The sequence below is a fragment of the Carcharodon carcharias genome, chromosome 31 (assembly GCF_017639515.1).
Source record: "Carcharodon carcharias isolate sCarCar2 chromosome 31, sCarCar2.pri, whole genome shotgun sequence".
Lineage (NCBI taxonomy): Eukaryota > Metazoa > Chordata > Chondrichthyes > Lamniformes > Lamnidae > Carcharodon > Carcharodon carcharias.
This window is the reverse complement of record NC_054497.1, coordinates 12,602,268-12,618,811: the sequence shown is the minus strand read 5'-3', so window position 1 is coordinate 12,618,811 and position 16,544 is coordinate 12,602,268. Positions and strand designations below refer to the sequence as shown.

The following is a 16,544-nucleotide window of genomic DNA, read 5'->3' as shown; positions in this document are numbered from 1 at the left end:
TCTCCAGTCCCCTTGCTGAGGGGTGGATGTGGAATTGGTCTTCACTAGTAACTGGAAGATGGTGTTTGGTGTAAAATGGGTCCTCAATTCACTATGAGCGTGTTTCACTCTACTGGCGAAGATTAATTTAACCCTCCTCGTCCCTATTGTTAAGACACTCCTTAAAACCCACCTCTTCGTCCAATCTCCTGGTCACCTATCCTAATATCTCCTTATGTGGCTCGGTGTCAAGTTTCATTTAACACTTCTGTGCAGCACGTTGGGATGTTTTAAGATGTTACCTAAATGCCATTGTTCTTTTCTCCACTCTCCTCACACCCTGCGCACTCTCTCTCCTCTTTGTCAGAAGGCTCATTGCTCCATCTCCTGTTTGAGTACATGCTTTCCCTATGGCCTTTGATCTTGATCCCTTCACCTCCCTGCCACCTGCAGATCCTTTGCAAAGACGACCTCAGCGGTGAACAGTTGCTATTTCATGCATTACTTTGCCCTCGCCGTTATTCTTTACGCCCGCACTGGGATCATTCACTTGACCTCCCGCTGCAGTTTCTTGATAATAGTGGCCACGAAAAGGGGTGGGGGAGGATGGGGGGGGTGGGGGGGGTTGGGGGGGGGGGGGGGGGGGTGGGTGGCTACTGGTGGGGAGGTGCTGTGCAGAGATAATTCTGATGCACGTTTTGTCACTAGTGAAAGTGATGATGAAACTAAGATAAATGCAAAATACTGCAGATGCTGGAAATCTGAAACAAAAACAAAAAGTGCTGGAAAAACTCAGCCGGTCTGACAGCATCTGTGGAGAGAAAGACAGAGTTAACGTTTCGAGTCTGTCTTTCTCTCCACAGTTGCCGTCAGACCTGCTGAGTTTGTCCATGAAAATAAGATATCCAAACAGAATAGAAAGAACGAGCTTGCATTTCTATAGTGCCTTTCACAACCTCAGTATGTTTCCAAAGCACTTTGCAGCCAATGAGGCATAGTTCCTGTTGGGATGAAGGAAATGTGACAGCAAAACCTGGAAAGATCCCACCAAGAGCAATGTAATAAATAGCTAGAACATCTGTGCTTTCTTGAAGTGAAGTTGGTCAAGAGCACTGCACTGGGAGCTTCAGCATAGATTTTATACTCAAGTCTCCAGAGTGAGGTTTGAACCCACCTCTGATGCAGCAGTGAGAATTACTATCCCACTGAGCCATGGCTGACACCATTAAATAACTCAAGAGGAAAAAGCCTTTGTTTTAAAAAAAAAACTATTTTGCCTCTTAGGACAGTGATGAAGAGAAATACCTTCACTCAAAAGATCATAAGAACATAAACAATAGGAGCAGGAGTAAGCCAATCGGCCCCTCAAGCCCGCTCTGCCATTCTGTAAGATCATGTCTGACCTGATTGAGGCCTTAACTCCACTTTGCTGCCTGCACCACCCCCTCGCCCCCCATAAATCTCCACTCCCTTGTCAGTCAAAAATCTGTCTAACTCAGCCTTGAATATATTCAATGATCCAGCCTCTACTCCTCTCTCTGGAAGAGAATTCCAAAGACTAATGACCCTTGGCGAGAAGTTCCCCCTTTGCGCCATCTTATTTTTAAACTCTGCCCCCATATTTCTAGAATCCCCCACAGGGGGAAACATCCTTTCAGCATCCACCCTGTCAAGTCCCCTCAGAATCTTATATGTTTCAATAAGATCATCTTTCATTCTTCTAAACTCCAATGATGATAGGCCCAACCTGCTCAACCTTTCCTTATAAGGCAATCCCTTCACCCAGGGAATCAACCGAGTGAACCTTCCCTGAACTGCTTCCAATGCAGGTCTATCTCTCCTAGAGTAAGGAGACCAAAACTGTACACATGACTTCAGATGTGGTCTCATTAAGGCCTGTACAGCTGTAGCAGCATTTCCATTACTTTTATACTTCATACCCCTTGCAATGAAAGCCAAGGTTGTGAATCTTTGCAATTCTGTGCACCAAATAGTTTTGGATGTTCAGTCGTTGAGCACCTCCAAGACAGAGGTTGACAGATTTTTGGTTACAAAGGGAATTAATGATATGGTAGGAGTGTGGAAGATGAAATTGAGGTAGAAGGTCATCCATGATCTTGTTGAATGGTGGAGCAGGCTCGAAGGGACCAAGCGACTGACTCCAACTCTTATTTCTTATGTTCTTGTGGTCTTTTGGAGATCTCCAGACAGGTCACTAAACCTGGGTTGGACAATGTAAAGCCCAGAGTAGTGCCCCCTGTTTACTCCTTTGACTCCTCAGCATAGAAATGTGAAAATCAGAAAGATTATTCAAATACCGGCAACTAGCATTACTTCAGTTCTATTCTATTGTTATATCATGAAGATTGTCGTTGATCCAAATTCAAATTTAAGAGATTGCCAAGTGCTTAATTTGTTTAATCACATTGCATCATGATGCCTCACAGTACTAAATATTGACACGTATATACCCGTAATGCATCCACTGGGATTGAAGGGTTAGGAGAGATGGGGAGGAATTAAGTAAATGATCAGAAATAAACTCCTCCCTCCATTCGGGGAAACCATCGGAATGGATTCAAGTCAGTGGAAAGGTGTAAATAATAGCATTTGAATTAAAAATTTCAGCTTATTTTCCACCTTGTCCATCTCCGTTTGGCTTCAGCAGGTAGTATTCAGATAGTTCTCGAGTTCAGCCCACCCCTCCACCGCCCCCCCAAAATCGCACATTCTGTGCATGTCACCCAGTGCAGTTAGGCTTGGAAACCTTTCTCGCATCATTCCGAAGTTCAACAGGAATTTTCCAGGGTTAATCTAAGCAACAAGAGGCAAGTAACATTCACACCACACAAGGGCCAAGCAAAGACCATCTCCAATAAGAGAGAATCCAACCATCGCCCCTTGATGTTCGATGGCATTACCATCACTGAATCTTCCAAAATCAACACGCTGGGGGTTACCATTGACCAGAAACTGCCATATAAATACAGTGGCTACAAGAGCAGGTCAGAGGCTAGGAATCCTGCAACAAGTAACCCACCTCCTGACTCCCCAAAGCCTGTCCACCATCTACAAGGCACAAGTCAGGAGTGTGATGGAATACTCCCCACTTGCCTGGATGACTGCAGTTCCTACAACACTGGAGAAGCTGGACACCGTCCAGGACAAAGCAGCCCAATTGATTGGCACCACATTCACTCCCTCCACCACCGACACACAGTGGCAGCAGTGTGTACCATCTTCAAGATGCACTGCAGGAATTCACCAAGGTTCCTACAACAGCACCTTCCAAACCCACAACCACTACCATCTAGAAGGACAAGGGCAGCAGACAAATGGGAACACCACCACCTGGAAGTTCCCCTGACTTGGAAAAATATCCTCCCTAACAGTACTATGGGTGTACCTACACCACATGGACTGCAGCGGCTCAAGAAGGCAGCTCACCACCTCCTTCTCAAGGGGCAATTAGGGATGGGCAATAAATGCTGGCCTAGCCAGCAAAGCGCACATCCCATGAATGGATAAAAAAGGACAGGAACATAGGAATTTCTGGATGAGTGATTACTACATTCCATCTAGTTCAACAATATCCAATGATACTGGAAAATCTGGAAGAAAAGTCACAGATGTGTTAAAAAGAAAAGACCAGAGATGGGGAAGGACCAAGTGTAGTCACTATTGTAAGGTAAGAAACACGGCAGCCAATTTGTGCACAGCAAGCTTCGACAAACAGTCATGTGATAATGATGAGATAATCTGTTTTAGTGATGTTGATTGAAGGATAATTATTGGCCAGGACAGCAGGGAGAACTCCCTTACTGTTCATCGAATAGTGGCCTTGGGATCTTTTAAGTCCACCTGAGAGGGCAGACAGGACCTCCAGTTTAACATTTCACCCAAAAGACAGCATCTTTGGCAGTGCAGCACTCCCTCAGTACTGCACCGGAGTGTCAACCTGGATTTTGTGCTCAAATCAGAAGTCAGATATGAAACTTCTGATTCAGAGGTGAGAGTGCTACCCATGGAGCTGTGGCTGGTGCTTCAAGGGGATGCAAATGATATCTCCCAGGAGTTTAGAGAGCTCAATGTTATTCTCTCCCCATTCTGCCAGCTGCCACAAGGATCAATCTTCCATGACGTTCTTCCATCCACAGCCCCACAAGATTAGCTTTGAAAGCCCAACTGGGTTCCGTTCTGCTTCCTGAGAGTATCAGTCTTCAGCTGCACAAAGCACATGCTCCACCCATTGACCCTTCCTACCATAGCTTGCTGTGGCTCCCTCAGGCCTCCCGTTCATTCTCTGTGCTATTGCTCCCATTGCTCTCCTGTAAATATATCAGTGTTGGATTACCTATTGTCTGATATCTGTTATGCTGCAGCATCCTGGTGTTCACAATTTGCAAAGAAGCTGGTCAATAAAAGATCCAGAAGACGTGTGTGGTAGCAATGTTTCAGTACTCTGATCTTAGACTCTTTTTAAATTTGTACTGTTGATGCACAGAGGGTGTAGTGTATGTTTGGTTAAATATATTCACTTCCTTGCTGTGGAACTTAATAAACAGTTGCATTTGCATAAGTGTGATCACTTATTAGCAGGCTCAGTTGTGGGCAGGCACATCCAATAGCGAGCATCCTGTCATTTCTCACTGCCTCCTGACACTTCCATCACACGTTCTCCATATGTGCCAAGTCTCTGGAGCTTTTATAAAGTTCGTCCATAGAACGTGGGCATCACTGGCAAAGCCAGCATACCCAAACTACCAGGTGGCTTACTCAGCCACTTCAGAGTATTTTATATTTGGTATCTCGGATGCATGCAGAGATGACACCAATTTCTATTGGCAAGATATTGGCCCGCCCCCCAAGCGTAAAATGACAAGCGATGACATCAGGTGAGCATCCCGAAGTCACCGCGCAGTCTCGCGATATTTCGTTCGTCAGGCGCGCGCCAGAGTCAGCCGCGTGCCCCACCCACAATTATAAGGCCGATCACGGCCCTTAAGAAACTAATTAAATTCAAACATACACTGCCCGTCTAACCAAACAGTTGGCGGGCAGACAAAAGCGGCCTTTACATTTTTTAGGAAACCTCATCCATGGGCGGGATGAGGTTTACTAAAGCAAATAAGCATCAAATAAAAGTTTTATTTTTGATTTAAAAACATGTCCCAGCTCATGTGACAGAGTCACATGAGGGAACATGTTTCATGACAATTTTATTTCCTTTTTTTTTAAACAGCGCTTCATCTCCCCGAGGCAGCTCCTTGCCTCTGGGAGATTGAAGCGCTCTTTCGCGCACATGCGCGGAGATGCTGCTAGGCTCACTCGCCCTCCTCCCCCCACCGCACAAGCAGCACTAAACGCTGCTGCTCGTTTTCCACACTGGACAGGTCTTAATTGGCCTGCCAGCGTGAAATCGCGGTGCGGAGCCAACCGCCCCCACCTGCCCCTGCCGAGCACCCCCACCAAGGGCAAAATCCTGCCCTATGTGTGTAACAGGTTTGATTCCCAGTGCTTTAAAATGTCTGCTCCATGCTTCAGCTCTGGTTTGCAGCTCTTTTTACAGTTTTGTTTACTTTTCTGAGTCCATACCCAGACTTAACCAATGAAGCACAGCGAGCATCAATAGTAAACAGACTCACATAATCAATTGAACATACACGAGTGTCAGCCACATTGCTGTGTGTCTGGAGTCACATGTAGGCCAGATAAGGACAGCAGATTTTCTTCCCTAATGGGCATTAGCGACCAGATTGACTTTTACAAAAAATCCAATATATTCATGATCACCATCTCTAATATTCATTTTTATCCCACATTTATTTAATTAACTGAATTGAAATCCCCCCCAGCTGCTGTGGTGAAATTTGCACTCATGACTCAGACTCATTAGTCCAAGCCTCTGGATCACCAGTTCAGTTACATAACCACTTTGCTTTTTATTTTCTTTATTCTTTCACAGGATGTGGTTGTCACTGGCAAGGCCTGCATTTGTTGCCCATCCCTAATTGCCCTTGAACTGAGTGCCTTACTAGGCCCCATTTCAGAGGGCAGTTAAGAGTCAACCCCATTACTGTGGGCCTGGAGTCACATGTAGGCCAGACCAGGTAAGGATGGCAGATTTCCTTCCCTAAAGGGCATTAGTGCAACAAATGGATTTTTACAACAATTACTGAGACCATCTTTTAATTCCAGATTTTACTAATTGAATTTAAATTCCACCAACTACCACAGGGGGATTTGAACCTGTGTCCGCAGGGCATTGGATAACTAGTCTGGTGACGTTACATCTGCACCACCATCTCCACATAACCATCAGGCTTAAGAGGTGAGGGTGCTACCAACTGCTGACACCACTTTAAAAAGAGGGCAGAGTCTGGCAGCAGTAACTCACCACCACCTTCTCAAGGGCAACTAGGGATGGGCAATAAATGCTGGGCCCAGCCAGCGAAGCCCACGTCACATAAAGGAATTTTTTAAAAAAATGTGGCCCAACATCTCAACCCCTTTCAAGATGTTCCCATGATAGAGACATGTACAGTTACAGATGCACACATGTTGGATTGACATATGCTCGGTACGTGGGCTGGTTTTACTTTACGTCCTGTTGCCATTATAATAAAACCCATTCTATGGGCGGGATTTTTAGGTTGGCGGGCGGGTGGGTTCGATGGGCCCGGGATCAGCTGGGGAACAGATCAGCGCCCGCGATCGGCGCCCCCCTCGATCAGTGTTAACCTTACAATTAGCGGCCAGGCCAGCCAGTGTGAAGCGGGCACACAAATGCTCAGCACTGCCGGGGTGGGAGTGGGAGGAGGGTGGGCGCTGAATGAAAGCTCCCCTGAAGGCAGGGAGCTGAAGACTTTAAAACCCACAAATAAAAGTTTTTAAAGTCAGGAAAAAACTGTCCACATGTCTGAATCAGTCACCTGAACCAGTATCCGTGATAAAATTGCTGCCCGTAGATTTTTATTATTTTTTTTTAATTTAATAACAGAAACCTCATCCCGCCCTTGGACGAGGCTTCACGAAAAATACAAAGCGCGCCTGGCTGATTCGCCCCCTCTGCCAACCGTAAGGTTGGACGGGCCACGACCAATCGGAGACGGTTACGAGTTTATTGCCCTCTTAATTGTCGGCGGCCGCGCTTCCAACTTTCACGTGTGCCCGCCAACCGAAATATCGCACGGGGGGGCGGTACGAATTCGGGTACGCTTGCCCGACGTCATCCCGCGCGATTTCACGTCCGTTTGGGTCAGGCCCACATGCTGACCTAAAAATCCTGCCCTATGATCCCAGCGCTATTTACACAGCAGGGGCAAATCACCCCCCCGACCCCCCGCTCCTCCAAGACTTGCTCCTCCAAAGAACTCGCAATTCTCTCACTCTCCCTGTTTCCTGCTGCCTCTTCAGTAAATTGTCTCTCTGGAAGCATCTGCTCTTTATGACCGAGTGTTTATTTTTATTGACGCAGAGAAACATAGAATAAAAGTGCCCACTGTTATGATCCCAGCTGACGTTGCTACTGGATAAGCCTGATCCCAGGGTGGAGCCCTGATAGATTCTAATTTTTATTTTTTGTTTAGATACGTGGAGCGTGGCTACTGAACAGTCGCAGGAGTCAGCTGGTGAACTTTTAGCAAAAGAATAAAACATTTATTAAACCAGGAAGATGAACTGCATTACAATACCCACAGCTACACCTTTACAAATATGTTCAGATTCATAAGGATTACACATGTTACAAAAGCTATCTTATACTCTAACGTTCACAGTAAGTACGCAGTCCATGTAAACCAGTAGGTGACCTGTGGTCAGACACACACCACACTCTGAAACCAAGTGACAGATGCCACCCCAAACAGATGCTATGGATCTCTCCTCAACTCCCCCCCAGACACTTGTCACACCATGAGCCAGCCAGTCTTACTGAACTCCGTCTTTCACACGAGGGTTTCCAATCTCCACTCTCCAAGTACTCACTTTGGAATCCTCTCGCAAACCAATGCTTACTCTCATCCACCTTCCGCAAGGGTCCACCTCCAGGGTTTCAAACTCTCCTTCTGTTATTCCTCTCCCCTGGATCACCACTTGCACTCAAGCTCCTTCCATGCACTGTCTCTCACTGACTCAGCCATGCCAACAGAACACTACTTCTTCACGTGCCAATTGCAAAGAGTTACAGGCCTTCAGCTGTCTCCTTGGACCTTCTGACTTCTCGCACGCCTATACCACTTTGTATTTGCATTCTGCAGCTTTCTCCCTTAAACTTGAAACTTGGAGCCTTCCTCTATGCTCCTTACTTTCACTTCCACAGAACAGAACCTTTTTTCAGATTCCAGTCCTTGTCCTTTGACTAGACTGTCCCCTTTGGGACCTTTCCTGTTCGTCTCGCCTGGATTTGGCGATTTCTTCTTCAGTTTCTGGAACCAGCTTCTGCAGTTTCCTCTCTTGTCCTGTTTCTCCTGGCAGCTGACTTCAACGTTAGCCTCGGACTTGTTATCTGTCCCTCTGCTGTCCAGCCTCTTTTAAATAACTTTTTTAAAGGGCAGGATGGAAGGAGGAGTACTATCTCCAGGGAATACCCCCATATGTTAGTACCCCCACTTCTTTCCCACCTGCCTGCTCGCCAAAACCCGTCACTCCCACCCCTCCGCCCCCCCCTCTCTAAACTGTCGAGGCTTCCCCCCTCGCATTACATTGGACTTGCCTCACTCCGTGATCCATTGGGCCTTCTTCTTGGGATCAGCTGGAGTCCCGGCAGTGCCCACTAACCCGCCCTGGGCGCTGCCCGTCCTGCTAGGGCTGCCGGCCAATCGGATTGGCCAGGAGACCCGGGGGGGGGGGTGGGGGGGGGGTCCCACTGGCAGGCAATTTAGCCCAACCACAGGTGCGTTATGGCTGTGGAACAGGCTGGCGTGGAGCGAGTCAGCTTCCCGCTAACTTCACTTACTGGGGTGGTGGGGCCGAGCAGTCCTTACCCTCCCATAATGTGCAGTCCAATATTCTTGTATTTTTGACCTTCGCTGCTGCACACCCACCCCCACTTCCCCACCTACACCTCACTATGTGTTACACACTTTGCTGCATTATTAAAGTAAGGAGCAGTCCAAGAATTATGAGGACCTTACCAGAATTGAGAGCGTGTAACCATCAGGAAAGCTCATGAGGAGGAAGTGCAGCCCATTGAGCCATGGCTGATTATGGGAGTAAAGTAAACTTGGGCGGGTGAGTGGGATCAGGCAAAAGCTGCAAGCTTCAACCTGCCACCCTCTGGGTTTTATTGAGGTGGGGAAAGACCCGGGCAACCAAGCCACTTCCAGGAGATGGGTTGGCATTTTTAAACATGTCCCTGAGGCTGAAGCATTGGAATGAACTTGCTTTGGAAACTCGGCAAATACAGAAAGGCATGGGCAGCCTCGGGGAGAAGTCAAGGGCTTTTACAGCGCTGTTTGTGGGCCAAGAGGAGCTTCCTTCCAGCCCTGCTGAAGGTCCCCACACAGTCAGAACCCACCTCACAAAACCACTGCCCTAGAATTAGACCCCCTTGTGTTCATAAACGCCCCTCACCCCCACTGTATTTACAGCGTGACAGGTTTACGTAGGCAATTTCCATTATGAACATTGACATTGGAATTTTTAAGAAAAGTGAAAAGCGCAGCCACAATTGACACAGACTTGAAACTGGCATCAGGATCCTGAACCAATTTACTCAGCTGCAGATTAGTTTGAATGAAGGAAAACCGTCAAAAAAATAACCTATATAAAGGAAAGCTTTGAAAAGAGATATTCAAATGTTTAAGATAACAAACAGGGTTGAAGTTCGATGAAGCCTCGATGCTTGGCAACAACGGAGTTAATCCCTGCTTGATGATTTAAATCACTCCTGTGATGTAGGAAGAGTTGTTGGATGGAATGATCACACTGGAATTTTCTGCTGCCTTGCGGCAGGTTGGGTCTTGCACTCTCACAATATCCCAAGAAACAAGGATTGGTTTCCCCTCAATTTATACAGAGCCAACTCACACCCTGGAATGCCCAGAGATTTCCATATTCCAGGAAGCAGAATCTTATTCTGACTGAGCGAGGTGGCCTAAGTAATGGCCACAAGGGGCCTGTGCTTTTTTTTTTAAAGCCAAGTTCCTGCCCTTGCTCTCCCACAGGTCCTGATTCTCACTGGAGCTACATCCCCAGTTATACCCTAGAACAAAGCCTCTGAATCCTCACCAATTTCAGCAATCAATCAACTTGACCTGGTTCCCATAGTTAATGTGGGACAGAATTTATAGGGGTGTAAGAGGGTCCCCCAATCTCCAACTACTTCGCTGACACCCCCATTAAAATAGCTTGGATGACCTCAAGTTGCCCTGAAAGCACTTTGCCACTAAGTAAGTACCATGACGATGAGCTCAATGGAAATAAAAATGGCAAGAGACATAAGATGGGCCGCCAACTCTCAGTCATGTTTTATACAATCGCACAAAGTTCGGGTGCCCAAGTCCCTTTTTGTTATTAGATTGTGTTATTAGATCCATATTCTATAATGGTACTTCTAAACATGGAGCGTATCACTGCTCTCAAAGGAATTGGATAATTTGAGAACTGATGGAAGCTTTTATTAGAAGTGCAGTGTAAAGGTTGGTTGGGAAGAAACTCTTTCCAAATAGGATGAACATGAGGAAATTTCCAAGATGCAAAGCTGGATTGCAAATAAGAGAGATCGAAGAACTAGAACAGGTGGAGAAAAGCCTGTCCACCACCTACAAGGTACAAGTCAGGAGTCTGATGGAATACGCTCCACTTGCCTGGATGAGTGCAACTCCAACAATGCTCAAGAAATTTAACATCACCCAGGAAAAAGTGATTTGTTTCACCGGCACCTCATTCACCAGCTTGAACATCCACTCCACCCAATCACTGGCACACAGTGACAGCAGTGTGTGTACCACCTGCAAGATGCACTGCAGCAACTTGCCAAAGCTCCATCGACAGCCCTTTCCAAACCCGCGACCTCCGCTACGAACTTGAAGGGGAAGGGCAGCAGGCGCGTGGGAAATGACCACCCGCAGGTTCCCCTCCATGCCGCACACCATCCTGAATTATCGCCACTGTTCAGTCATTGTGGCTGGGTCATAAAACTGGAACTTCCTCCATAGCAGCACACAGTGTACCTGTGCAGTGGTTCAAGAAGGCAGCTCATCACCACCTTCTCAAAGAGAATTAGGGATGGGCAATAAATGACAACCTTGAGTGATGTATATATTCCAAGAAAGAATTCTAAGAACAGGTAAAGTCAAATTCAAGTGCAAGTACCTTGGCAGTCACAAGCCTGTCATATCTGCCTAGGGATAGAGTGGGCCCAGAATTCACCTTCTGAGAAACTCAGGCCCTTATTTGAAAGAGTGGGGTTGGTGGGAATGGAATTTGGGGTCTGCAGGGTGGCTGGAAAACCCATGGAATCCTGGGACATGGATTGATTTTGACAGCCAAGCCTCACTGAATTAATTTTCCCGACATCTAATTCATGGGCAGCAGTGGAAACTCCAGCTAGAGGGCCTGATGGAGTTGTCCCTGCTTCATAATGGCACAAAGGTTCAAGCTGACACTCTCAGTGCAGGACAGGGGGAGTGCTGCACTGTCAGAGGGTCAGTACTGAGGGAGTGCTGCACTGTCAGAGGTCAGTACTGAGGGAGTGCTGCACTGTCCGAGGGTCAGTACTGAGGGAGTGCAGCACTGTCCGAGGGTCAGTATTGAGGGAGTGCTGCACTATCAGAGAGTCAGCACTGAGGGAGTGCTGCACTATCAGAGGGTCAGTACTGAGGAAGTGCTGCACTGTCCAAGGGTCAGTACTGAGGGAGTGCTGCCTTGTCAGAGGGTCAGTACTGAGGGAGTGCTGCACTGTCAGAGGGTCAGTACTGAGGGAATGCTGCACAGTCTGAGGGTCAGTACTGAGGGGGTGCTGCACTGTCAGAGGGTCAGTACTGAGGGGGTGCTGCACTGTCAGAGGGTCAGTACTGAGAGAGTGCTGCACAGTCTGAGGGTCAGTACTGAGGGGGTGCTGCGCTGTCAGAGGGTCAGCACTGAGGGGGTGCTGCACTGTCAGAGGGTCAGTACTGAGGAAGTGCTGCACTGTCTGAGGGTCAGTACTGAGGGAGTGCTGCACCGTCAGAAGGTCAGTACTGAGGGGGTGCTGCACTGTCTGAGGGTCAGTACTGAGGAAGTGCTTCACTGTGGGAGGCTCAGTACTGAGGGAGTGCTGCAATGACAGAAGGGCAGTACTGAGGGAGTGCTGCACTGTCTGAGGGTCAGTACAGAGGGGGTGCTGCACTGTCAGAGTGTCAGTACTGAGGAAGTGCTGCACTGTGGGAGGCTCAGTACTGAGGGAGTGCTGCACTGTCTGAGGGTCAGTACTGAGGGGGTGCTGCACTGTCAGAGGGTCAGTACTGAGGAAGTGCTGCACTGTGGGAGGCTCAGTACTGAGGGAGTGCTGCACTGTCTGAGGGTCAGTACTGAGGAAGTGCTGCACTGTGGGAGGCTCAGTACTGAGGGAGTGCTGCACTGTCTGAGGGTCAGTACTGAGGAAGTGCTGCACTGTGGGAGGCTCAGTACTGAGGGAGTGCTGCACTGTCTGAGGGTCAGTACAGAGGGAGTGCTGCACTGTCAGAGGGTCAGTACTGAGGAAGTGCTGCACTGTGGGAGGCTCAGTACTGAGGGAGTGCTGCACTGTCTGAGGGTCAGTACTGAGGGGGTGCTGCACTGTCAGAGGGTCAGTACTGAGGGAGTGCTGGACTGTCAAAGGGGCAGTACTGAGGGAGTGCTGCAATGTTAGTAGTGCCATCTTTCAGATAAGACACCAAATCAAGGTTCCCCCCAGGTGGCTGTAAAAGATTGCATGTCCTCTGTTTGAAGGAGAGTGGGGGAGCTCTCCCCAGTGTCCCAGAAAGTGTTTATCCCTCAAACAACAACACAAACACCAGTTACCTGGTCATTAGCACGTTGCTGTTTGTGGGAGCCTGCTGTGCACTGGTTGGCTATCATGTTCCCTACATTCCAACAGTGGCAACACTTCAAAAGTGTTTCATTGGCTGTAAAGCATTTTGGAGCATCCTGAGGTTGTGACGGGCGCTACACAAATGCAAGTCTTATTTTTCTTCATCAATTTCAGATGGCGGGTGCGGGAGGCTTTCTTGCGGCAATTTAATATTTTCCACACTGGGGTCCAATTCCCAATGGGAGTTAGATCAGACAGCACCCCACTCATCCCCTACCCCGGGTCCCATTGTCAAATCTGCACTGGTCTCTTGCGAGACTGCTGAGTGCAAGGACAGTTCACCTCCTGACCTGATGATGGGTCATAGGTTGACAAGATGACGCTGTGCTGGCAACTCTTGGCAGTATCATCACCAAAGAAAAGCCACAGTACATGGGCTTGCGAGCTCCTTGCACAAAGGTGACTCTTTAACAACTGAGAAAGGAATTGTGCTTAACTGGTTATTAGATCCACTTGTGTTGCACTGCCAGTGTTTTCCCTGACACATGTTTATCCAACAGTATTAAACATTCCTGAGAAGCATGTGGGTGTTAACTGGGTGAGGCACTTAGCTATTCAGCAAGGAATAGTTTGTTTGCAGAAGTATGAATTGCCCTGAAGGTAAGACACATTGGCAAGGACTGTTAAGTTATTCAACTGACTCAGAATCGAATTGTACAAGACAACAGTCAAAATGGAGCAGTAAAGAACCTGCGCCTAGATGGAACTGTCCCCATTCTCAGGACACCTGAAAACGCTTCAAACGGGAAGTGTGGTCACTAAAACAGCAGTCAATTTTCACAGAGCAAGATCCCACAGCCGTGGGATAATCGACCAGATATAGACCAATGGGTCTCCCGGGACTTTACATAAATTGCCTGATCCATTGCTATAACAATCTTATCCAGTATGAGTTTGCCCACAATATCAATATCTGGTTGTGAGACGGGGTTCACTGCACTGACCTCCGTAGGGCTGGCATTGATGACTGAGAGATAGCCAATCACTCTGGGTTTTCACGCAGTTCCTGCATATTTTATATCAACATTTTCTATAAAATGCTCATCTCTTTTTGAAGATGGGAACATTGATCTTTTATTGTGATCTGTTCTTGAAACGAATAACAGTGCGAATTTGAAGCGCTTCCACGAAAATGCATTTTTTTTTTGTAAGCTTCGGTTCACAGCCCTAATAATCTGTTTGGGTAAAGTTGGTTGAGGGTTGAATGTTGGCCAGAACATGGGGAACAACTCCTTATTTTCCTGGCAAGAGTGACCATGAGATTTTTTTTTACACACACAGCTGAGAGGTCAGGCAGGGTCACAGGTTTAATATAAAAGCGGATGCCGGAAATCTGAAATAAAAACAGAAAACGCTGGAAAATCGCAGCAGGTCTGACAGCGTCTGGGGAGAGAGCAACAGAGCTCATGTTTCGAGTCCGAATGGCTCTTCTTCAAAGCTGAAGAATTTAGTCATACGGATTCGAAACGTTAACTCTGTTTTCTCTTCTTCACAAATGCTGTCGGACCTGCTGAGTTTTTCCAGCATTTTCTGTTTTTATTACCACAGGTTTAATGTCTCATCTGAAAAATGGCATCTCCGACAGTGCAGCACTCCCTCAGTGCCGCACTGAAGTGTCAGCCTCGCGATAATAAACGTGAATCAAAGATAATGGTCAGCGTGCTATTAGTTTTTTAATTTTTTTTTTGTACTTGTCCATGAGGTTTTAGTCATTTCTGTACAGGGTGCTCTGTTCCTAGCTCCAGACTAGTTAGAAAATAATCTGAATTTCTTTCTTTATTTAATGTTGATGAACCCCATTAAAGTCTATTTGCTACAGTTTTGCCCTTAATCTATCAGCACCCCTTTCCAACTTCCTGCCCCCATCTACATAACTGTTCCGCTTAACTGTGTCTTCAGTAAACACTGAGAAACAGCCCTCTATTTTTTCCTTCACCTAAGTCACTTTTTGGAGCTATAGGTTGAGAGTACCCTTAATCTGAAATCCTTGGGGCCGATTGCGTTTTGGATTGAGATAATTTCGGTTTTCTGATACCGCATATAAAACATGCATTACAACAGCCTAAGCCCAGCCTAAAGAAAATAGAATAGCTGGAAAAGTAAGATGTATCGCTGAGTAATAAATACAGAGGGCCTGAAATAAGTTTCTTTTTGATATGTTCACCACAAAAAGTCACAAAGTAAACAGTGCAGACAAATAACTAGGCTTCCCCTGCTAAAGGTCGATAAGGTTCAGAAAAAGTGTGGTTTTTGGATGTGTTCTGTTTTTGGATTTACAGCTAAAGGACACTCAACCTGCATAATGGCTTCATTCAGGATGTCAAAGAGGAGGAGAAGATCCTATTAGCTCAAGGGAGGATCCACCATGTCCTGTTTGCTCAATGTATTACAATGTTCCCACATTCTGTTCACACCTAAATCAGAACCAGAGTGCCTGAGTAAATATCATCCCTCCTATTGTCAATTTGAATCTTTCAAGGAACAGAATTTTTAAAAAGGAAGCTCCAGCACCCTTCATGATCTTAGGATGCCCCAGACAACTCCAAAGCACTTTTGAAGTGTGACCACTGTTGTAATGTAGGATACATAGACAGCCAATTTAAACACAGCCAGCTCCCATAATGACCAGCGGATGCAGAATGAGGGATAAATATTTGCCAGGATACCGGGGAGAATGCCCCTGCTTTTCTTCAAAATACTGGCCGTGGGATCTTTTACCTCCACCTGAGAGGGTAGACAGGGCCTCAGTTTAAAGGCAGCATCCCCAATAGTGCTGCACCCCTTCAATACTGGGAGGGTCCCTCCAAGTTATGTTCCCAGGTTGTAGGAGTGCAGAAGCACACAGACTAACACACCCATTAATACACAAACTAAAACATGCTTAAACATACAGACACACACTAACACACACATGACAACACACACTAATACACAAACTAACACACACACACACACACACACACTCAAGCACATGAACACACACTAACACATACACACCAACACACACACTAACAAACACAAACACATATACAAACACCCATAGGCACAGTAACATGCACACAAAAACACACTACCATGCATACATTCACACACAAGATGCAAAGTCTTATTTCTTTGGTATAAAAATGTATTTACTGTTTCATTTTACATTTGTACACTGAGCAGGAAACCGAGGACAATCAAACATGCAACAATATTACAGGGTTCAAAAGCACATACAACAGAACCTCACACCCACCTTCATACCCACCCTCGCCCATTATTCCCGGGACACTTGGCAATATGATTCTTTACTCGTGTTCTCTAGCAGGGCTGATCTCCATGGTCTAGTTGAAAGGCTGCGTATTTATTTTTGTGACTCATTCTCAGGATGCGGGCACCACAGGCAGGACAGTCCCTGGGCTGCCCTGAGAAGTGAGTGGTGGTAACTGAGTGGCTCACTAGACCACTTCAGAGGGGTAGATGGAGGTCAGCCACTTTGGTGTGGGACTGAAGTCACATAAGCCTAGAT

General features: G+C 46.9%; 1 protein-coding gene across 3 annotated transcripts in view; it reads left to right on the top strand.

Annotated features, from left to right (window-relative positions):
* LOC121271744 (synembryn-A-like) overlaps window positions 1–7,631 on the top strand; it is a 35,203-nt gene extending 27,572 nt beyond the window's left edge. The window contains exon 10 of one of the 3 annotated variants that reach the window (XM_041177959.1): window positions 7,569–7,631. In XM_041177959.1, the coding sequence (XP_041033893.1) occupies window positions 7,569–7,590 (22 nt within the window). In that variant the 3' untranslated portion in view covers window positions 7,591–7,631. Of the gene's footprint in view, window positions 1–4,093; window positions 4,554–7,568 lie in introns of those variants that run through there. The other 2 variants (XM_041177958.1, XM_041177957.1) reach the window with 2 other exon arrangements.
* The last annotated feature ends 8,913 nt before the right edge of the window (window positions 7,632–16,544 follow it).